Source organism: Bubalus bubalis, chromosome 11 (genome assembly GCF_019923935.1).
Source record: "Bubalus bubalis isolate 160015118507 breed Murrah chromosome 11, NDDB_SH_1, whole genome shotgun sequence".
NCBI lineage: Eukaryota > Metazoa > Chordata > Mammalia > Artiodactyla > Bovidae > Bubalus > Bubalus bubalis.
Window position 1 is genome coordinate 81,383,120 of NC_059167.1, and position 22,255 is coordinate 81,405,374.

The 22,255-nt window shown below is 46.4% G+C and overlaps 2 protein-coding genes across 8 annotated transcripts; both read right to left on the minus strand.

Annotated features, from left to right (window-relative positions):
• Window positions 1–168: 168 nt before the first annotated feature.
• HOMEZ (homeobox and leucine zipper encoding) lies at window positions 169–8,782 on the minus strand. 5 transcript variants are annotated; one of them, XM_025296084.2, is made up of 3 exons: window positions 8,560–8,782; window positions 2,764–3,269; window positions 169–2,451 (listed from the first exon to the last, which is right to left on the minus strand). In XM_025296084.2, exons 1-3 carry the CDS (start codon window positions 8,597–8,599, stop codon window positions 1,687–1,689), a joined length of 1,311 nt encoding a protein of 436 aa, XP_025151869.1. In that variant the 5' UTR covers window positions 8,600–8,782; the 3' UTR covers window positions 169–1,686. The 5 variants fall into 5 exon arrangements, with proteins under 5 accessions (XP_025151869.1, XP_025151871.2, XP_025151872.2 ...); XM_025296086.3 differs by adding an exon at window positions 7,961–8,268 and having other exon boundaries at window positions 169–3,269; window positions 8,560–8,700; XM_025296087.3 differs by adding an exon at window positions 7,524–7,630 and having other exon boundaries at window positions 169–3,269; window positions 8,560–8,692.
• Window positions 8,783–13,519: 4,737 nt separating this feature from the next.
• PPP1R3E (protein phosphatase 1 regulatory subunit 3E) lies at window positions 13,520–22,216 on the minus strand. Of its 3 annotated transcripts, none has more exons than XM_044925317.2 (4): window positions 21,809–22,216; window positions 21,394–21,525; window positions 18,217–19,430; window positions 13,520–17,916 (listed from the first exon to the last, which is right to left on the minus strand). In XM_044925317.2, exons 3-4 carry the CDS (start codon window positions 18,631–18,633, stop codon window positions 17,494–17,496), a joined length of 840 nt encoding a protein of 279 aa, XP_044781252.1. In that variant the 5' UTR covers window positions 18,634–19,430; window positions 21,394–21,525; window positions 21,809–22,216; the 3' UTR covers window positions 13,520–17,493. The 3 variants fall into 3 exon arrangements, with proteins under 3 accessions (XP_044781252.1, XP_044781251.1, XP_044781250.1); XM_044925316.2 differs by having other exon boundaries at window positions 13,520–17,934; window positions 21,394–21,538; XM_044925315.2 differs by having other exon boundaries at window positions 13,520–17,934; window positions 21,394–21,542.
• Window positions 22,217–22,255: the final 39 nt, after the last annotated feature.

Consider the following 22,255-nt stretch of genomic DNA (forward strand, 5'->3'; position numbering starts at 1 on the left):
ATATGTTGATTTTCCTTTCTTTCTGTTTGGTAACAGTTGGAGACACAGGCTTGAAGCCCTACTAAAGTATACAGATAATGAAACAAAGAGGATGCCCTTTTATTGCTACTGTAACTCTGTTGACGTCATAAACTCTCAAATGGTGGGATAAGCAAAGAACACTACCACTGAGATCAAACATTTATTCTTCTTTGGATAGTAAGGGGTAGAAATGAGGGATTAAATGGGTGGGCCATAGGCAGGTATACCTTAAGTGAAAATATTGGAAAATTGAAGATAGCATCTGCTAGAGATAAATTAGGTCTTAGGAATGACCTTGTAGCTGAATAGGATCCCATTACCCTTTCTGAAACTGAGCTTATTTTTAAAGGCATTTCTAGACTCCCCCTCTTCTGAGATAGAGCCTATGCTGTTGCAGGTGCAGAAAGCAATCTGCCTAGTAATAGGTACTATTTCAAGTTTTGTTCATTTACTTTACCTCAGTATATCCTGCTGCTTTGAAAATAAAAAGTATACTAAATCAGAAAGTGGATGAATTTGGTTCCATTAATCTTTAAACCAGAGAAATGGCAAAGTGGAGAGAGAAACAATTTTATTTTTGGCCTTTTTATTATTAGTCTAGCAATTTGGGGCTTCCACTCTTTTATTTCTAGATGGTTAATCCACTGATATCTTTATATCTGACCCCAACTGATGAAAACCACTCTAAAACAAGGACTTCTGTCCCCAAGACAGATATTATAAACAGGGGGTAAAGTCTCTTTTCTGGACACAAATTAAACCAACACCAAAAAGATTAAAAAATCAGTTTCTGTCAAACTAGGCAGGAGGGAGTGTCAGGTTTGTAAAACCAAACCTGGAATCTATCTGCACCGTCCTCCTGAACAGCAGACACCATTCCCTCTCCTCTACCCCTCTGTAATCTATAATTCTACTTTTTTAAAAGGACATCTCCCCTAATTCCCACCTCCAATAAATATCCAGTCTAAATTATTCTCCACCCAATTATTAAACTTTTTCACAAGCTCTGGGGGGAAGATTTACCCTGAGACAAACAGTGAACAGAATGGGGATTTTTGGAAAGGTACAAGGCATAGTGGTCCCAGTATCAGAAGTGAAAACATTCTGCTCCCTGTGAGATTCAAAAAGCAGCAGGAAAACATAGAAATTCAAGCTGGTATGAGGAGAGGAAGTATTTGTGACTGACTGGGACATAACTGACATTCTTAGCTGCATTATGCATGAACTTGTGCTCAGAGAGAAATGGGGTGCAAGGCAGCCTTATATGCCGGGAAAATGCTGGGACTGGGGTCGTATTAGAAACTTTACTCCTCCTTTACAGAACTCCATGGCTGTGGGCCAAAGCCTAGCCTCTCTGTAGAACAGTAAGGGGAAAGAACAGGGATATGAAAAGAGCAAGAGCCTTTTCCCAGACCCATAGCAAGCCCCTCATTGAGACTGGAGGCCTAGATTTCTGCCCATCCGATCCCCACCTCGTTCTGTACTCCATGGTCATTCTCCCTGGTCTACCCTTACTATATCCCTGTCCCCCACCCTCAAGAACACAAAGTTTTTCAGTTCTTTGCCACAAGGTAAGTTAAAAAAAAAAATGTGGTTTCTTTGTTTAAACAGTTACTAAGTTGGTTTGTCTTTTAGTAACAGACCTCCCCTCCCCCAGCCTCCCACTCAGTCCTGGATGATCACATCATCGTCATCATCCTCGTCGTCCTCCTCCTCCTCCTCTTCACCATCTTCTGGCAGTTCCTCCTCCTCCTCTTCCTCCTCTTCATCTAGACAGACCACCACTTCAGCTGGCTCAGGTAATCGAGAGTCAAACCAATCCAGTACCTGCTGGGTGCTAAGCCTTGATGCCTGACTCAGTTGAGGGATATCACTTTCCCGGAGCTGTTGGTGGGTTGCCCAGTACCTCTCTAAGGGTCGTATATCCGGTGGGGGCGGGGGATTTGGCAGAGGTGGTGTCTCAGCCCATTCATTCAAGGAGCGGGTTGAAGGTGGTGGTGTGGGAACTGCTGGATCCTGGAAGCTAGGGGCACCAGGTACTGCATTGTCCCGAAACCACTTTAGTTGCCCATGCTTCAAGGCATAGCGTGTGTCACCAAACCACTGAATAATCTCAGGCCGAGGTAAACCAGTGATCTGCTCTAATTTATGGTAATCCTCACGCCGTGCCCATTGGCACTGTAGAAAAAACGATTTGAGGATAGCCAACTGCTCTTTGGTTTTGCGCTTGGTCTTTCGCTGGCGTTGCATGTCTGGGGAAAGATACTCTGCAGGGCCAACCCTACCTGATGCTGAGTTATGCCTTAGCCCCTGGGGCCAGGCTGGCTCCAGCTGTGGGGGTAGTGCCTGTTCATTGGGTGACAATGGTTGTGGGGCACAGCCCAGTGGCTGGAGAGGCTTAGAGGTGGCAGGAGCTCCATTAGCCAGTCCCTGGAAAGAGGAAGAAGAGGTAGAGGAAGGAGGAGTCACATTAGATGCTGACTCCTTCTTACAACTACTGGCAAGTAATGAGATGGATTGGGGCTTATCCCGAGCACAGGGCTGGTGGACAGCTGTGGCATGGTTCCAGGAAGCAGTAGCTAGGCTGTGTGACTGGTCGGGACACCTGCCTGCCTGCTCCTTGGAGAGGCCACTGCATTGATGATCCTGCCAAAATTGCGATTGGTGGGGAAATGCCCCACTGCCAGGTACCATCAGGGGCTCCTTTGCTTTCTGGTGACTCAGTGACTCCTCAGGCTCTACCTTCAATCCTTTCATCTGGGTGGGCTCGCTAAGAGTCAGGGGCACTATTCCAAGACCAACTTGTTCCGGAGGTGGCACAGGAGAAGGAGGCATTTCCTCTGGGGGCCGCCCTGCATGATGAGTAAAAGAGAGAAGGGATTTGAAATGGAGTTGGTCCCGATGGTAGACTACTCGGGCTCGAGTCTCTTCAATTTCTTCAGATGACCAGCTAATGCCACAGCGAAGGCGCTGGGCCATGAACCAAGTCTTGACTTTCTCCATCTGCAGCCCATAGCGTAGGCAAAGAAGGGCAATGTCTGCTAAACTGGGATAGGGGAAGTAGCTGAAGGTTTGGAGCAAGTGTTCATTGCTGTCCAGCTCACTGGTCTGGGCTGCTTGGGTCCACACAAGCTGTAGCTCCTCAGAGATTGGAGGGAGGCAGATGAGGCCCGCAGGGGAGCTATTAAGACTGCTGGCCTCTTTATTAGGAGGCATGGTGCTTTCTGATTTGTGCCCTTCAGAGATAGCTGTAATAAGAAGAGAAACAGCTCGATCACTGGGGTTCCCCTTTCAGGCCATTGCTCAATTTCTACCAAACAAAACGCTGGACTCCAAAAACAATTTTCTATGTGTACTGTACTGGATTGCTTTTAAAGTATTTAACAATTTCTCATTTAATTTTCATAACCTTATAAATCATCAGAGCCTGCTATAATTCCCCCTGTAGGTATGAAAAAACCAAAGTCCAGAGAAGTTAAATCATTCCAAGTCACAAAACTAGTGAGTGTTGTCACCAAGATGATAACCTGATTTCTGAGGTTAAAAAAAGGAAAACATCCTTAGAGCCTTTATCTTTCCCATTCAAATTCACTTCACCCTCTAAGTTCATGCAACAAGAGTGACAGAATGAAGACTCACCTAGAAAACCAGAGAGATGTATGTAATCTCAGAACACTTTATCTTCTAACAGATTATTTCTTGAGTTATCTCTAGATTTAGATTATCTCTAAAATGTGGAAAGATTAGGATGTGTGAGAATGTGTGTGAGAATGTAGATTCTCTACAATGTGTGAGAATCTAGAAGGTAGAGAAGGTAGAACAGCACTGTCCCTCTACCCAGCTCCCTTTTCTTCTTGGTGGTGGAATGTTGCGGGAAGGTGATTGATAGTTTAATTTTTTTCTAAGTCTCAGTAGGATGAGATGGGTCAGTGATCTGGGATGAACGGAGTTCCCCTTGGTTTTGGTCCAGAGAGGGTAGAGGGAGGTGCATGTTTCCTTCCCCAAGACATCCACAGAACAAAGGTTATTCCCCTCTTCCCCAGCCTTTGTCTCTTCCAACTGCTGAGTCTCTCTCCAGGGAGCCTAGAGAGCTCCCTCAGACCTTAATAGCCCCCTCCACACAGGGCCGGAGGCCTGCAGCTCTTATCTCTTCAGTCCAGCTTTCTTCTTGGAACCAGGTGGGCAGGCTCATTATAAACTGTAACCAGGTCCTGCAAGCTACTCAGTGGCACCAGGGCTCCCAGGCTCAACATGGGTGTGGGGACTGCAGAGAAAGCCTCTGACTATGCTTCATTCCTGGAAACCTGCCCAAGCTATTTCCCAGAATAATTCTGGGCCCCAGTTTGACTTTTTTTTTTTTCTTGCCACGTGGCTTGTGGGGATCTTAGTTTCTCAACCAGGGATTGAACCCATGCCCTCTGCATTGGAAGTGCTGAGTCCTAACCACTGGGCCACCAGGGACTTCCCTGGTGACCAAGTTTTAACTCAACTCCCTGTTAAATGCTCCCTATGTGGGCATTAGAGACTAACATTATCTGTCACCCTTTACTTTTCAAGGACTCCCATCTGAGTTTACAAAGAGTCCTTCTAATACATTACGGAGAGGACAGCATGCCTATGTAAAAGTTACAGATAGAGCAGTGTAATATCGGAAATTTTATATGATGAACAGAAAAATTCGGCAGCATTCTAATGCATGTCACCATTCCCTTTTAACAAGAAAATCTTAACAAACTGAAGGCCATGCAGACCTTGAATGCAATACAGTTTGAGAACCTTCAGAGGGTAAGTGGAGGCAGCATGGCATAGTGGATACGAATGTGATTAAAGCCAGCATTACATAGGAAGTTTGAATCCCAGTTCTGTCTGAACTTCCAGGTGCCTCAGTTTCCTCATGTGTAAAAACTGAAGATAATGTTGAGCGTATGTAAAGTTACATATGTTTTTACAGAGCACCTACTGTGTGCTAGGTGTCGTATAGGCGGGGCCTAGAGCTGTTAGAGGTAGAGGTCTAGGGTGAGACAGATCTGGGATGAATCACAGCTTCACCACTCCCGAGAATGCTCGCTTAAGCCTTAGTTTCCCATCAGAATAAAAGGTCATAACAGCATCTACCTTGCAAGGTTATGACTAAAAAAATGCAACTGACATTATGCCTATACTAAAGTAAAGGCTCAATAAATTACAGTTTTTATCATTGCTTCAGCATCATGGGATGACTCTGATATAAGGTAATGCTCCTCCTAGACAACAGGGGAAGTGAGGCAAAGATGGAATATTTTAAATTACTGTAGCCAATCTGAAATTGCAGAGTCCTAATTCTAATGAGTGGGGGAAACCAAGGTATCTGATTTTGTACTTTTTATATTTGGGGAGTTGGATATAATTCCAGAAAGGATTTTGCTGCTTTTAAAAAAAGTATCAAAATGACTGCTTTAGAACTGAATCTATAATTTAGATATAAATCCTTTTTGATTGCTGCCAGGTGAATTTTGATTGCTGCTACCCAACAGGTTCATCTCAAGACACAGCTGAGTGGCTGTGAGGAAGTGCCTGCACAGCTAGGTACTTAAAACCACCATTTGGAAGTTGTGGCCCACCAGGAACACCACCACATCTAAGCTGGAGAATACTTGATGATCCAATGCTCGACACCCACTCAACCTTATTTGTGCCCTATTTTTCTAAGGTCATGGCAACAGTTTAGATGTGAGGAAAAGGTAGCACAAGGAATAAAGCAGTCCAGTGTGAGGATGAAGACTGCTAGACAGGGAATAAGGCAGGTGCAGCTATAAGCCAATAAGGAAACAGGTTGCTTTCATTCATGTGGTCTGCTATCCTTAAGATTCTCATGGCTTGATAGTTCAGTATAACAGTACTGCAAAGGTCATATTTGGTATACTGCATATATCCACATTTCTTCAATAACACAAAACACAAGTTATGAAAAGACTTTTTGGTACAGAATGGTGCCTTAAAATGAGGACACAGCAGTAGAGCTGCTACCTCCCTGGAAGAATCTGGCTTTGACATAGGAGGAAACTAGAACCAGGGAGTAGCTCTTGAGAACTATAACAAGGAGGGTAGATCCTACAGTAATCAAAAGCACAGTGAAGACACTCTAGCATCTTGTGTCCTTGTACCTCATTTGGAGAAAGTAGAAAAAGAAAGAAATCAGAGCTGGAGAAATAAGGACTCCTCTGGGTAGAGGTGTCAGTGATGGTGGTACTATCAATTCTGAATTTACTAAATCTGTAACCATGCCAGATATGTCTTACTGCTACTTAAAGTCACCAATAAAAAGTACAGAGTCAGGGTAACACCCTTATTTCCCTTTGGGCTTTCCATACCCCTGGACAAAAGGCAGAAAAGTATTAATGGGCTGCCTTAAACTTCCAGTGTAGGTGTTCACACAAGGCTAGGAAAAAGAGATCTTCAGAACTTGAGCCTAGGCTAGGAATTTACTGGTGGTCCACTGGGTTGGACTCCACACTTTCACTGCAAGGGGCATGAGTGTGATCCCCTGGTCAGGAGACTTAAGATCCCATAATGCGGTATGGTGTGGCCAAAAACAAAAATCTTGAGCCTAGGCTTATGGTTAAAACAGGTGACAGTTCAAGTGAAGACCAGATGTGAGCCTGCTAAGTTCCCTAAGTCTTTATTCAGAGAAGAATGTTCCTGAATGAAATGTGTTTTCAGGGTCTTAAAGGACATTTAGTGATACTCAATTCATGTGCTTGTCACTTTGTGGATCATGACTCTTTGAAAATAAGAAGTTAAAGGTTCTCAGAAAGTTATGACTTACCTCGCACCCCGCCCCAAACATTCAAATTTACAGATTATAAATTATAATCTCAGGGGGTTCGCTGATTGTCCAGAAGCCCCTGTTAGAAACTCTGTCCTGTGTCCTCCCAACTTAATAAAGGCAATGGTCATAAGTGCTTTAAGAAAACAGTTTATGAATGAATGGAAGGAGTGGCTGGAAGGCTGAAAGAGAATGTAAATTAGTTTAGAAGGGACTAGGTACTAGTGCCATTAGCTGGACAGAATAGAAGCAAAAGATGTTCAATTGGTCCAGGAGCTTGGTTTAACTGACCCCCACTGGATTACATAATCAATACCCACAGTGCACTGGACACTAGAGGCTGGTAGTCTAGTCTCTAGCATGGCAAAGTCATCTGCTTCCTTCAGCTGCCCTATGTGCTGAGGCCAGTTGTGTGTGATTCCAAACCTGCTTATGCCCCTTGTTTTTCTCTATATAATTAAACATCCTATAAACCTATGAAAATTAGTGCATTAAGAATTGTTTCTGAAAAAAGTCAAATGCTTTGGAAAGACATAATACAAAGAAATGCACATTTTAAAAAAATTGTTGAGTTGGGAGTAGGCAAGAAAACTGTAAAAGACTGGAGGGCTAGGAGACTTAAAAATCTCAGAAGTATTCTGCATTCATATTGCTTCAAAAGTGTTTAAATTCAGACTTCACTTTAAAGAAACCAAACCTGGAAATCACAGATGATGATGCAGTGGCTCCAGTCTGACGGCATATTAGAAAAATTACCCGGGGAAACTTAACCCACGGCATCCACCTCGTTCTGATTTACTTAGCCTGGATTGGGGCAGATGAAAGGAGTTTATTTTAAAGTTCTCAGGGTGCAGCCAGATTAGAGATTTGCTTATGTAGTTCATATTAGAAAGACAATTGGGACTGCCAATCAGCAACACAAAGAAAACGCTGGGACACTTACCCAAGAAATTGGTGAGATGAATGTACTTTTAATGACAACGCTTAGGATATGTATGTATCATTTAAAAAATTCCCAACCTTAACTGGCTTACTTTCAATTACTGCCACCTACCTATCCTCGGCATAAAAAGCCCTTCAAATGTATGGTGAGAAGAGGGTTCATACAAAATATATCATCTGGGTCCACATTACCAAATAGGTCTCAGCTTGAGTCTTCTTTCAGTTTAGAAGTCTCTGATTAGGAGGCAACACCAGGAACCTTTGAGGACTCAGGTTCTCACTTTTCTGGTTGGTTTTCTGAGTATGGCTGGGTAGGGGTCAGAAGGGGCAGTTTCTCTCAAACCTTTCATTCCCAAAGGCCATGCTCCCCAGGAATAAGGCCAGGTTTCTGTACGTGTGTTGAAGTCGCCAGGAGGCAGTCATGGAGGGGAGGAGGGGAGGCCTGGGAAGGAAACGTTTCTCCTATCCTCCATTTCGCAGGCAGTCTAGAAGGCTCCAAACTGGGTCAGAGAACAAAAAGTTGCTGCACTTGGGGCGATGAGCCCCAGGGAGCAGGCAAATCTCAACCCTCTCCTCGCCAAGGGCGTCCCAACCCGGCCTTCCCCTCCTATACACCCACTCACCCTCCCCCAGTTAAAACAGGGAACCGAAAAGTCCTGAGGAGAAAGGAGAGAGAACCGGACCACTTCGAACCTAGAATTCTCCTCCCCCCAGCGCGGAGATGGGGCTCCGGAGGTCGGAGATCGTACAGGGACTGGAAGGGGAAGTCGAAAGGGCTGGGGATCACTCACCGCAGTCCAGCCCGGGCGGCGGCTCCCAGCCTTGCACCATGGGCCGGGGGGAAAGGGGGAGAAAGGGCAGGGGGCCTCCGGGGTGAGAGTGGGGTTGCTGCCCGGCGCGGCCTGCTCCGAGCCCACCCGCGCGGAAGGCCAGGACCGGGACTGCCCCCCCTCCCCGCCCCCGAGAGCGCGCCCGTCTAGCCCAGCCCTGCTCCAGCGAGTTGGAGGCGGGGCGGATGGGTGGGGTGGGCTCCAGGGGTGGTGCCAAGGTGGCCCGAGTTCTGATTGGTGGGAGCAGGCAGGCGGGCCCTCGCGGAACGGGCTGGACCGGCCATTGGCTGAGTGGGTCTTGGTTGAAGTCGGCTATTGGCTGCATGGGCCTCAACCGGGATGCCTATTGGCTACATGGGGCAGGGAAGATGTCCCCCCGGGCTAGGATGCCGTGAACAGTACCCTCTCCTACCCTCTCCTTGTGGGCGCCGGATCTTCGGGGGTACGCTGGGCAATGTTCCTCCTGGAATTCCCCAAGAAATTCAAAGCAGTTTGCTGAACTGTCCAAACCGCCTACAACTACTCTCCATTTGTTTCCTCCGGAAGGAAGACGTTTTCAGTATCCCTTTGCCAGTTTCGTATAGGAGACAAGCGTTCCCAGCCTAGGGTCAAACCTCCGTCAGCAGCGTCAACTGTAAACGAAGCACCTAGAGCAACCGTTAACTTGTTCTCGAGATGGATCAAGTGTCTTGGCCACCCAGAAAAATGAGGATCCTAGCAGCCTGGCACCTTCCACCGCTTCCCGGGTCCAGTTGTCACCAGACAGGTGTTCTCAAAGATGAAGTTCTAGAGGGGGTCACCTCATTAGGTCTTGCCAGCAACCCCCCCCCCCCCGGCCCTCCTAGTAAAGACTACCTGGAGTTGTGCCTCATGTTGGGGGGCCTTGGTTTTGCTGTCAAGAAAGGGATTATAATAAAACGGGCTTTCTAACGACTTAGTATTGCACACACTCCAAAATTCTGGGCCAAAAGTTTGTATAGTTAGGATTCTGTCTTCTGACCAAAACTTAGGAACAATACTTTCTGAAGTGACTCTTCTGTTCTCACGATAGTCTTCTCTTGTTTATTTAGGTCACAATAGCTTATATACTCGGAGAAGGCAATGGCACCCCCACTCCAGTACTCTTGCCTGGAAAATCCCATGGACGGAGGAGCCTGGAAGGCTGCAGTCCATGGGGTCGCTGAGGGTCAGACACGACTGAGCGACTTCACTTTCACTTTTCACTTTCATGCATTGGAGAAGGAAATGGCAACCCACTCCAGTGTTCTTGCCTGGAGAATCCCAGGGACGGGGGAGCCTGGTGGACTTCCGTCTAAGGGGTCGCACAGAGTCAGACACGACTGAAGTGACTTAGCAGCAGCAGCAGCTTATATACTTAAAATAATTTATAAAACAGTTTCAGAATGGTGCCCTGTATTCCACAGATCTCACCACTCCCCATATACCCTGTAAAAAGTCAACCATCATAACTGATACTTCGGATTCTTCATTGCTCCACACTAAGGTCTAGAGCTCTTTAAAGGTTGCCAAGCATGAGAAATGTATCTCTAATTCAGCTTTTCCTGTTGACTCTGCATTTGCACCTTCCTCCCTTCTCTCAGTACATTTGGTAACAATCCCAAGTCCTAAGAGCCATGCCCTTCAAACTAGTATCCCTTAAAAGCATGATAGGAGTAAGCAACAGAAATAATCTACTCAGCTTTAGAGTTAGAAACTTTTGATCACTTAGGATTTAAGCCAAGGCCGGTGCTATATACAGACCTCCGAACTCAAGACTTATTATAATAACCCCAATGGTTTGTATGTAAGGAAGAAAGGGAAAAGTGAAACATTTTAGGCAGTGACAACCCTCAGCTGTCAATGGAGGGCTCATTCTTTTAATCCAAACAATGAGGCTGGATATTGAGTGGGAAGAACTCAGTTTGTTTGGCTAGAAAGCCAGGCAGGAACTGTGAAAATTTAGTGGCTGCTCCTGGGGGGTTAAGTCAATCCTTCTGGGCATCACAGATCATGGGCTGGGAATTATGAAATGTAGACAACTCAGTCACATTTGTCTCAGAAGGATACACACTTCCAAGTCAGAGGTATGCAGAAGAGTCAAAGACCCAAGATTTAAGAGAAGAATCATCCAAGGAAAGAAATTCCTGTGCCCTGGTTCTGGAAAGCAGGCTGAAGACTCCCTCTTTTATGTGGGTTTCACCCTTACATGTAAGAAGAGGATGGAGTGGACTGGAGTAGGGGAGTGGAAAAGAGGAAGAGGTCCAGACTTGACATTATCAGAGAAGGAAGTTAGCAAGTCAGTGATCATCGAAGCAGTTCCAGGAACTAGTGCTGAAGAATGTGGACCTACCACGTCATCGTCATCCTCAATCTTTAGTGAAAACTCCTTCCCCCTTTGCATGGCTCAGTAACATTAGCAGGACTGACCAGATACACAATTACCCAATAGCTAAGGAAGCTGGAGGAAGTTAAGAGTCCTCTCTTGCACAGATCTCTTCCAAAGCACTGGAAGAGTCTCAGCAATGTGTTAATATGTTTTTGTAGAATTAAAAAAAAAAAAATTCAAACTGCAGTTGGTCAAGATCGATGTCTCTTTCTGACTTCCCCTCTATCACCCTTCTCTTTTTGTCCAGTGGCAGTGAAGAGGCCATGGGCATTTTGGGATTGACTAATGAAGTTGAGTTGGGAATACATTTAGTTTGGGTTTAGGAGTTACATATCTGTGGTTTGCAGTTACTTCTTTGAACAGTTAATAGTATTTATAATGTTATAGGCTGAACTGTGTCCCCCTAAAATTCCTGTTAAAGTCCTAACTCCCAGTACCTCAGAATGTAACCATATTTGGAAATAAGGTCTATTCAGAGGTAATTAAAATAAGGTCTTTAGGGTAAGTCAATTCAGTATAACTGCTATCCTTATAAGAAGACGGAATTTGGATGCAGACATGCAGGTAGGACAGACCATATGAAGACATAGGGAGAAGATGGCTATCCACAAGCCAAGAGAGAGGAACCTCAGAATGGAATCAACCCTGCCAACGTCTGGATCTCAGGCTTCTAGCCTCAAAACCGTGAGAAAATTTCCATATTATAAGTGACCCAGTCTAAGTATTTTGTTATGGCAGCTCTAACAAACTAATATACAGCCTCCAGGAATACTACTAATGTCAACAATTCAGTTATGTTATTCATTATTACAAAATTTGAAAATGCTCCAAAATCTTACACCACATATACTAAAGAAATTTGGTAGGGTTTTCCCAAGTTTGACAAAATCCTCCCCCCCAATTATGTGAACATAATTGTTCACTTACAAGGTGTGAAGGTGAAATTTTTTAAATGATCCAAAAAAATTTTTTTTAAGTGATCATGGTGATGGAATTACCTCTTTATGAAAAATTATATGTAATCATATTAAAAGACTGATATCAAAGAGTGTGCAGCCAAAAACAAAATTGTAGGGGAAAATATTTAGGTTTGCCACATAGATAACTTTAAAATTTTGTTTTTCTTGATTTTGTGATCTTTATCAGTTTTTTAAAAATTATGACTGTTATATTTTTTCTCATCCTGAAATATATTCACTCTTGTGCCTTATGTATTTTATTTTTCTTGAAAAAAGGGTCCATAAGTTGTGTGCTTCAGACAACCAAAAACTTGGATCTATCCCTGGGAATGAAATGGATATGGTGAGTTTCTGCCCCATTTAGGGAAACCCTGCTCTAATGTTCTATGCTCTGTCCTGAGAAACACCGGAGGGGAGGGCTGACCAATCACAGATGCCAAGTATGGAGGACTTAGGATAGCAAAAGCTGCAATAAAGGAGTTTGCAGAAGATTTCAGACAAACCTATAACCAAACTAAGATGTGAAACGTCTAGAAAGACATTAGGGCCATGGAGCAACCCTAGGCAATAAGCCATGGAGGGAACCCCTGGAAAGCCCTCAGTTACCTCTCCTTGGGTGTCTGCTCCTCATGCCAATTCTACTCTTCAGCATATCTGGTTTCAGTTACAATGTGTACTAAAGAGTGGGTACTCTGCAGTGACATCACAACTTCGCCATTATGATCTAATGACATGGCATCTGATTATTCTAGGGCTAGGGCTTCCCTAAAGTCATGTCCTTTCATTACTTTGAGGGTAATTGGACTCTTTCATCATTCAGGTGATGTGGGAGTCAATAACTATTTTAGAACTCAGTCTTTTTCAAGGTTACTCCCCTTTAATATCTGTTTCTGTCACTTCATTTTGTATTAGACAAAGGTCCTTGCTTTTCCTCTCCATTATGCTTCTTGTTCTTTGTTTTAGGGTTACCCTTGACAAAGGGGCTTTGATCTTCCCTCTACTGCCTAAGGAGCAGAATGTAATTTAGATGATCCCTTAAGAGCACCCCACCAAAGGGGAAACCTTTTACCTGAGGTATTCCCTTTAATTGCAGCAGCAACTGGTTCTGGGTGCATGGTAGAGGGGAGTTAAGCACCAGGCCTGGTAACTTTCCCTACCACTGCCCAAAATGGTAGTGTCATACAATAGGAGTGTCTCGTAACAGGGCTGCCCAACTCCTCCATTATCTCCTTCCCATCTCAAGAAATGAGATGGCCAAGCAATGACGGGTGAGAGGGAGAAAGAAATCTTGCCTCTGGGTCTCTTGCTACCCTCAGCCCCCCCAAAATAATACTTATCAACATCTTATACTTTCTTTTCAAATTTCAGCTTTATTTCAAATATGAGGTCTTTTATCCAAAAGGGAGGGCAGTTGCATGAGGAAGCTGAAATGAGGCACAATACCAGCAGGTATGGGGTCCAGAGTACCAAGCTGCGCTGTGAAGGAGGTGGGGAGGTTTGGGGAGGGTCTGGTGAGAACAGTGGTTTGGGGGGATTCACAGAACACACTTTTATTTCCTCTCTAGGTTAGCTATTCAATGGGTAGATTATCTAGTTGTTTCTTTGTTTTAGCAACTTCACTGTTCTTCAGCAACATCACTGAAACAAGTGCCAAGGCTAATGATATACTGGTCCCTTTTGTTTCTCTTTCTGCCTGAATGCAGTAGGGAATGGAAACTAGAAGCAGAAAATGAAACACTTCTGATGTATCCCTTGCCAAGAAAAATCATGGGTCTGTCCCTGTGGAGAGAGGACTCTTCGGTAGCCTGGGAATAGAATGTGGTCAGGAGGCTTGGGTTTAAGTCCCATCTGCAGTTGTACAAACAAATTCTCTGACCCAGCTGGTGTCCCTTCTCATCTCTGGACCTGTGTCCTCATCTCTAGAGGAATCTAGAAGACAAGCCTTTTCAGGTCTCTGAATTGTGATCTATGGATTGCCAAGATCCAGAGGAGCTCCAGAGAAACAGGAGTTAGAAGAAAGGGAATGTGGGATAAGATTGGAAAGCTGAGTTAGGGCTTATTAAGATAAATGATGAGCTACATTCATAAAGGAAAACAAAGGAACAGGAGGAGTATGTAGGAAGGACATCTGAGGTCTGGATGAGAGAGGAAAGGGCAGGAGCGTTCCTGCTGTGTTGCTTCAGGGACCCAGCCCGTGACCATGGTACAGCTTTCTCATGTGGCACTTCCCAGGCCATGGCTGACAGGTTATACCCTCAACTGTTCCTGTTCATAGTCATCACGCTTTACAGGAAAGTCCTGTGCCTAACACATGGCACACCTCTAAAGATTCTGCCGAATTCCTAGTGTTTCTCACGTCAGATTTGACTTGCAGCTTACCACCTTCCCACCACTACCCTGTAGCAACTCTGTATGGAAAAACCACAAGACTCATGTCTTGGCTCTATAAAGCTGAGAATAGAGGAATGGGTGAGCAAGGGTAATTCTTAAGAGATAAAGCTCAAGAACAATGAATTCTCTTTGGTTCCCTGACCCCAGATCCATTTGCATTTATGCCCTTAGTATTATTCGGGCTCCAGGAGACCGACCATCCAGCAATTAGCCTGTTCATGAACCCTTCCAGTGTAAATATTAGGGAACTGGGCAATTCAAGGCTAGAGTCGGGCGGAGGGGAGGGAGGGTAAGAAGGTGCGCAGCACGTCAACAGGTGTGGACTACCTAGGGCCAGAACAGAATCCCAGTGTATGGGAAGGCTGGAGTTCACATGGGTTCCTAAATTCTCCAGCAGGCAGGCGAAGTGGTTCCTTGCTGATCACAGGGTCACAGAAAGCAGCAGCAAGCTTCTGGAAGGAGCAGATGAAGCTTGGGACCCTCAGTGCTTTGCCTTTCCCAAGCCAGTTAGGGACGCTGGGAAGGCAGAGCACAATTAGAAACTTTTCCTAGTACGAGATATGTGGCAAGGGTTTCTGTTTTTTGTTGTTTTTTTTTTTTAATGGCAAGGTTTTAATTTTGTTTTTAAAGGAAAATATTATGACATCATGCTTATGCACAGAGGCTCTGGAGATCTCCTGCGTTCACAACCCTAGCTCTGCCATTTACTAGTTGTGTGATCTTGAATAAATTACTGAGCTTTTCTGAACTGTTTTCTCTCTAAAACAAGAATAACATTACTCAATTCATAGGGTTGTTTTGAGGATGATAATGCATGCAAGGCACCAGATTTTAGTGGATAAATAACGTGGGCTCTTGAGTTTGCTAAATACAAGGTAACAGTCATGCATACACAATAAGCAACCCTCCCGCTCCATTATCCTCCCTTGGGCTCTTCATTGGTGACTAAAAAGTGCATTGCTTGGTGGCTTCCAGTACACTTTGTCTCTTCACTCTGCTGGAACTCTGACCTGAAGGTGATCCACAAGATACATGAAATTCTTTGTTTTCTTTATCAGATAAGGATAACATTTAAGTGGGCATTTGAGTGACTTGGGGTTTCTCTTTTAATCTTTTCTTTAAAGAATTAGGGTTTTGGAGAGGAGGGGCACGATAAACAAGCCCCATACTCTATTCTGAATGCGTGTATGGGCACATGTGTGTCTACCTTCTCTCACTGAGTGGTAAAAGGGGAATCCAAAAGTTTTCGAGAAATCAGTAACAGAAAGAAATGGGTTTGGGGGAGCTGGTTACCTGGGAGCTCCATGCTCATCTGTAGCATCAGGAACTGCTTCTTCTCCCTTCTAGGAGACTGTCAAGAAGGAGCCTGAGAGAGGAAAGTGGACCAACCATGGTCTTGGAGAAAAGGAAGCAGGTTCTCCACTCCTTCTGGAGGGAGAAGGAATAGCAGAGATCAACAAGGATGAAGAGGGAGGCAGATGGAATTAGAGGAAATGAAGGTAAATACCATACATGCTAAAAGAAAATGAAAATGGTGAGAGGGGCAGAAGGAAAGAGAAGAGCTTAGAAACAGGGTGAAAGGAGCGAAAAAACAAACACCCAGCAGAGGTTAACCAGGAAACATAAGGCATGAATGGGAATGGGTAGGAGAGTCCAGCTTTCCCATTCACTTGCTCAGGGTATGGAACAGACTGCTATCTTCTGGCACCATTTAATTTTCAAGCTGCTCTGTTTATTTGAAATGTTTTCCATTTCTTTTTTTTTCCCCATTTCTTATACCAATAATCCTTTAACCTCAAGAAAGTCCCCAACACTGTTTCATCTTAGGGGCTCCCAAGCATCATTTTCCCCAAGAGGCACCTCCCACAAGCTGTCTCATAGCACCCAGGCTGGAAGTCTGTGGGGCAAGAGCAAAAAGCAAGGGGGCAGAGGATGAGCTGTGGTTTGAAAGAGGCCCTGGAATATCCTGAGACTTCAGGCTGGTTATGGGATGTTTCCTGGGCTCTGGAACATGTGTCAAAAACTGGAGGACCATTCTCAGGCCCAACCAGACACTTGGGGTGCTGTGTGTTCTGAACCGTAAGCACTCCAACTGCAGGCTGGAGAATGTGGCTTCTAATTCACATTCTGCCCCTCACAGATCATACAATGTCAGAGCAAGAAGGGGCCTAAAAGATCAACTAATCCAATTGCTGTTTCTCAAGGAGGAAACGGGGGCCCAGAGAGGTGAAGTAACTTGCCCGAAGTTATCCAGCTAGTCAGTGATTTCCTTTTCTTCTGAGGCAGAAACAGTCCCGTGTTTCGCTTGTCCCTTCACAAATACAATCCATAAAGTTCTTAGAGGTCATCAGAAGGCACCCAGAAAGGTAAGGCTGGCATTTTTCTGGAAGCCCCTGATTGCACTCACCCCTTCCCTGATTGCACTCACCCCTTAGGCACCACATTATTTAGCTACAAGGCCTGGAGTTGGTTTTGCTTTCATTTTCATCCCAGGACTGCCTGGAGGAAGGAGCTCTGTTACCAGCCATCACTCCCCAGCCAGTAAGCAGAGACCGAAACCAGAAACCAGGGATTGCAGGGGTGACAAGGGAATCCTGTCATTAATGCCGGGGCCTGGGGAGCAATGGCCAAATTCCTGGAACTTAAGCTAGGTAACTATGGCTGAGTTAAAGCTAGGACAGAAAGGCTGTGGGACCTGGGGTGGCAAAGACCAGTAAGAGGGAGTGAACCATCAATCTAAATGATTTCAACTGCGGTATGTTTCTAGTTCACATAAAATACCTCCTGAGTACCAAAGAGGTGTCCTCAACCTCTGACTACCTAGGCCTGACCCACCTACTCACTTTCTCCCAGTACCCACTCACGGAAGAGAACGTCACCATCGTCCTTTTGCTTCTTTCCTAATATTCCAGCACCCCTTCCGTCTCCCTTTTCTATGACGTGGGTTCATCCACTCACATCCACCCCAGTCTCCTCGGCTTTAAGTCCACCCACTCCCTACACCCCTTTGGTTTCTCCCATTCTCCTCGCCCTCCCTGACTTGACTCTAGGACAGCTCCCCGCCAATCCCGGTTTCTCCCATTCCTCCCAGGCAAATGTTTGGGATCTCCCAGCCCTTCTGGTGCCTTTGATTTTTTTCCGCCGTTGGCCGCCTGCGTCTCAGATAAAGTGGATCCAGCCCTGGGGCTCCGGGTTTCCGCCACTGCCCGGGTGCTCCGGCCCACGCAGAGCATAGTCACGGCCGCCGTTGTTGTCCCAGAACTCGCGGCCCGTCACGCGGTACCGCAGGGCGAAGAGTAGGGAACCTCCAATGGGTGGCGCCGGCAGGCGGAAGGAGAAGCGGTCGGCGCGCGGCGGGGGTGGGGCCGGGCCGGCGTAGGCGGCGGGCGCCTCTCGTTGGCTCCGCCAGCCGTCTGCACTCCAGCGCACGCTCACGCGCTTCTCGTAGGCCAGGTCCAGCACGCGCGCGCTCCCGGCCACGCCCAGCGGGCCCGCCTCGACGCGTTCCAGGCAGATGCGCTGAGCCTGCAGGCGGGCGGCGAAGCCCGGCTCGCTGGCCGGCTCCAGGGCGGCGCGCGCCTCCTGTAGGGAAAGGAGGAGCTGGAAAGAGGGAGCCGGGGGAAGGAGAGAGGCGGGGGGAGAACGGGGGCGGGGTCAGGGTGAGGCGCCGGGCCAATCGGAGGCCGACCCTGGCGTCGGGGCAGCCGGGGGGGAGTTAGCAGGGAGAGTGGCCTAGGGAACTCGCCCAAGGGAATCCCAAAGAGGGTGAGAGAGAGCAGGGTTGGGGATAGAGATGGGTGCTTCTAGGTAAATCCACTCCCACACTTCCGCCGAGGCCAAGCTGAGGGAGTCCTGGGGAAGCGGAGTGCCTCTGCCGCCTACCTGGAGGCCTCGGGAGCGGGGCTGGCACGGCGCGAAGTGGCGGAGGGCGTCCCTCTGCAGCTGGACCTGCACGTGGCGGGGCACCCGGGGCAGCTCTCCCGGGCGGAAGCGGCGCACGGCTGTCAGCTCCAGCCCCAGTGCGTCAGCGAAACGCACTCTCTTACGGGTATCGGGGCTGTGGTTGCGGAGCGCCCGGGTCCCGCCGCCTCCGGCGGGCGCAGAACGAGCCCGGCGCCCCCGACTGGGACCTGGAGCTCGGGATCGGGCCCCGAGACGCGTCCCTCCCTCGCTTGGTTCCTCCTCTGGCTCCTCCCCGAGGCTGGGCCGCTGGCTGAGGTAGTAGGCGCGCTCTGTCAGTGAGGCGATGAAGCTCAGGTTGCGGGGGATGTCGGTGCTGGGATGCCGCTCGCGAGACATGGCACTCCCCTCACGCCCGGGCGGGACCCTCCGGCGGCGCCGGCGCGCTGCCCTCCTTTCCTAGCTCGCACCCGGCCGGTGTTCGCACAGAAGCTTCAGCCACCCCTCGCAGTTGTGTGCTCTCCTTGCTGTCACCTCCAGAATCCTTCACTTCCTGCAGCTCTGCCTCGTCTCCAAGTGACTACCTTTCCTCCCACTGGCCACCTTCTCCCAGGGTCTTTGACCATCACCTCCTGCAGGCTGTCTTCTCTGAGCCTGCGCTTAGCCGCGCTCACCCTCCGGTCCCGCGGCCCTCGCGGGGCCTGGCCCCCGCCCACAGCCCTGTGACAAGTGACTCCCCATCTATCATTGATGCTGCTGCACCAGGAGGCGGGCATTCCACTCTATCGGTTCAGAGTGGGACCACTCTTCCTTTTTTTTTTTCTTTTTAACGGCCTCAGCCTTTCCGGTACCGGAAGAGTTAACGCAAGGTGTAGAGCGCAACCTTTTCTTTAAGAGGAAGGTTCAAACCGCCCAGCCTGAAACTTTCTCTTCTGTGCTCAGTGTTTTCTTTCCTAAACCCTAGGCTCCAGGTTTGGGAGGATGGTAGTCGTGGGTGCAAATATGGGAAAGTCACAAAAGCTAGGTAGAGTCTCAAATAGAAATTGAGATGTGGCGCTCAGATAGGTGGGTGGCCCTTTGGAAAGAGTTCTGAGCTGAGAGTTGTGGAAAGACCTAGTTTCTGGTCTCACCTCTGGTGCTATTTAGCTGTGTGACTTTGAGCAAGGCACAGCTTCTCTGGACCTCAGTTTTCTCATCTGTAAGAAAAAGTGGATTAAAATTCTGATCTCTAACCTGACTGTAAGCTCTTTGACCAGCAGAGGCTGTGTCTGATTCATGGTGAGTTTCAGCACATAGTAGGCCCTCAAATTATTGAATGAATCATCACATATCTTTCTTGGAATTGGGACTGTGGAGTTGTAGTTCCAGTGAGAGCTCCAAGAAGAGCACAGAGCTGCTTTTTACTCCATTTTTTTTTCCCTGTATTTGTGGAAAAAAGTGAAGTTTTGTTTAGTTTTTTTCTAACTCCCTACTGATCTTACGTAGCACTTACAATGTGCTAGGTACCATTGTTTTACAAACACTAACTCATATAGTACATTCATCATAGGAGAGGGAGTATTATGCCTAATTTATGGATGAGAAAATTGAAGGAGGGGGTAGGTCTCTTCCCCAAGGTCACATACATTAATATTTGGGGAGCTGGAATTAGAATCTCAGCCGTTGCGTTCTAGAGTCTACTATTTTATACCCTTAATTATATTTAGTGGATTAAAACATTTCATGGTAATAATTAACTTTATCCAAGCACTGAAATATGGAATGTTAGAGTAGAAATGGAATCTCTAGAGTAACAAGGGAGTTTAACTGTAAAATTACAAATGACTAAGTTGGAAATAAATAGTGAGACATATACTGTTTTTTTTTTGTTTTTTTTTTTTACTGCGCGGCCTCACTGCGTCATATACTGTTTATTAAACAATTTATTTCTGTTGGCATTTTAACTCCAGTATTAAGCATAGCAATGCTATTTAACCAGGACCCATTTTTAAAGTGATATACTGAGTTTTATTTTCTTCTTTTACACATACATATGTAATCCACAGAAAACACGTTCTTTTCATATTTTAGGGTATGAAATAATGCTACAGTAATTTGTGCTATAGTAAAGCAGTTTAAAACTGTCTTCCTTGCTCTGGTGCCATATGTCACTGACGGAACAGATAAGGTTCAGTGTCAGCCTACATGGCCCAGGGTTTTCTGAGAAGAGCTCTGTTGTCTCAGCTGGTATTCCTTGGCTCTGTGGTGTTGGTCTGAGAAGATCCTTGAGGCACACAGCCTTGGACCTGGTGTAATTTGTGTTGGTCCAGCAGTCTTTGTTTCTTAAGTAGCCACTGCAATGATCTTCAAACATCTGACTGGGCCTGCTCAATAACTGGCCAGAGGCATCGAGTGATTTCTTCAGTCAACATTTACTGAAGGTCTATTAGGCCATGAGGACATAAAAGTGAGTACGATTCAGTGCCTGCTCTCACCGAGCTTATAAATGAATGGGCAGGCAGAGAGAAATCTGTTTGGATCCTGAGACTTAAAAGTGTTTTTATTTCAAGTAAACATCTTAGAAGAAATCAAGACTGCAAATGAAGGACTAGATTATTCTCTAAAAAAGGAAGCAACCTTGCTGATGGCATCTGGAATGACTATCCCAAGAGCAAAGAAGAAATGCAGATGGTTGAAAGGATACAGTCATAAAGGAGTGAAATAGATGCTAGGTTCAGAATATTGGGGAGCACTGAGTTTGGGTTTGTAAATGGTGTGGATTTGGCTTGGCCTCATAAACGGCATGATAACAACATTGATTACCAGAAGCAAAGAGGGACCTTGAAGCAGTACAATGTTAAAGTTAAGACAAACTTTCAAATCACAATTAGGTTGAGGCCTATCTTCTCAGTATGTGGCTTTGGGAAAATTACTTAACATCTCCAAGCCTCACTTTACTCATCCATAGAATGAGAATAACACAACATAAGGACCAATGTGAGGATAAAATATTAAGCATGTAAAAAAGCATTTAATACCTAAATAAGTCTTCAAAATGTGTTAGTTTTTACCATCGTTGCAAAAAAGACCTTTCTTCTTTAGTTTGGGGCAGATGGGAATACCAAGGCTTGGACTGGAGGTAGAAGCAAAGGAACCAGCAGGGAAGGAGAATTGGGTTACCTCTTTTGGTCTGGTTGGAGAGTCCTCCAAATGGAGCTGTACTATGTGCCAGCTGTAAGAGTCGGTGGGCCCCAGCCAGAATGCCTGAGGGTGCCCTCGTGTGGATCGGCTGTAGTCAGGTGGCTTCACACCCTGTGTAAACATACTGCCTGGTATAAATAATAGACATTCATGTATGTGTGTACGTATATGTAATCTGAAAGGATAAACGTCAACCTTCACATTAGCAACTTGCAGGAGGGAAGTGGGATTTTGGGAGCAGCAGAGGGACTGAGGACTGGTGTTTTTTTCTCTACACTTCTATATTATTTGACTTTTTCATAATGAGAGTAAGTTCATGCACTGGGTAGAAAGAATTAAAAAGAAAACCAATCTGATTATTTAAAAAGGAAGAAAGAAGATGAAGAAAAGTTACCTGCAGAAACTGCTTGCGTATCCGAGTCTTGGCTCCCCGATGCTTGGCTAAAGCCCCAGCTCACACAGAGGCCACTGGGTTAAAGGTCCTGGAGAGATGAGGAAGTGTCTGCTGTCTGTGTCACGTCTGCCAGTCCCACGGGGTAAGGCGCCTGGCAGGCAGTTCCCACCAGTATGGGAACTGTTCTCTTTTCTGGGCACCCACTCCAGGGCTGGAAGAGTTCAACAAGTGCGTGGAACGTCAGAGACCTTCTGGAAATGCTGAATTTGCTCCAAGGTTTCATGAGGCCCAGCCGGCTTCTCTTCACAGCCTCCAGGGTCAGAAGCCCTGCCTGGCCCTCGATGCCCTCCTGGCCCTGTTCTTCTTGGCCTCCAGCGGCCCTCTCCCTTCCTGAGTTGTGGCTCTTCCCAAGCCTGCGTCCCAGCCCCGCCCCTCTCTCTGGACGCA

Excerpts from the sequence above, each read along its gene's own strand:
- HOMEZ (XM_006066470.4), bottom strand. The coding sequence starts at position 8,599 with ATGGTGCAAGGCTGGGAGCCGCCGCCCGGGCTGGACTGCG. Across the intron at positions 3,270-8,559 it reads GCCGCCCGGGCTGGACTGCG|CTATCTCTGAAGGGCACAAA; the intron begins GTGAGTGATCCC and ends TTCTTATTACAG.
- PPP1R3E (XM_044925316.2), bottom strand. The coding sequence starts at position 18,633 with ATGTCTCGCGAGCGGCATCCCAGCACCGACATCCCCCGCAACCTGAGC. Across the intron at positions 17,935-18,216 it reads CCCGCTCCCGAGGCCTCCAG|CTCCTCCTTTCCCTACAGGA; the intron begins GTAGGCGGCAGA and ends CCCTCTTTCCAG.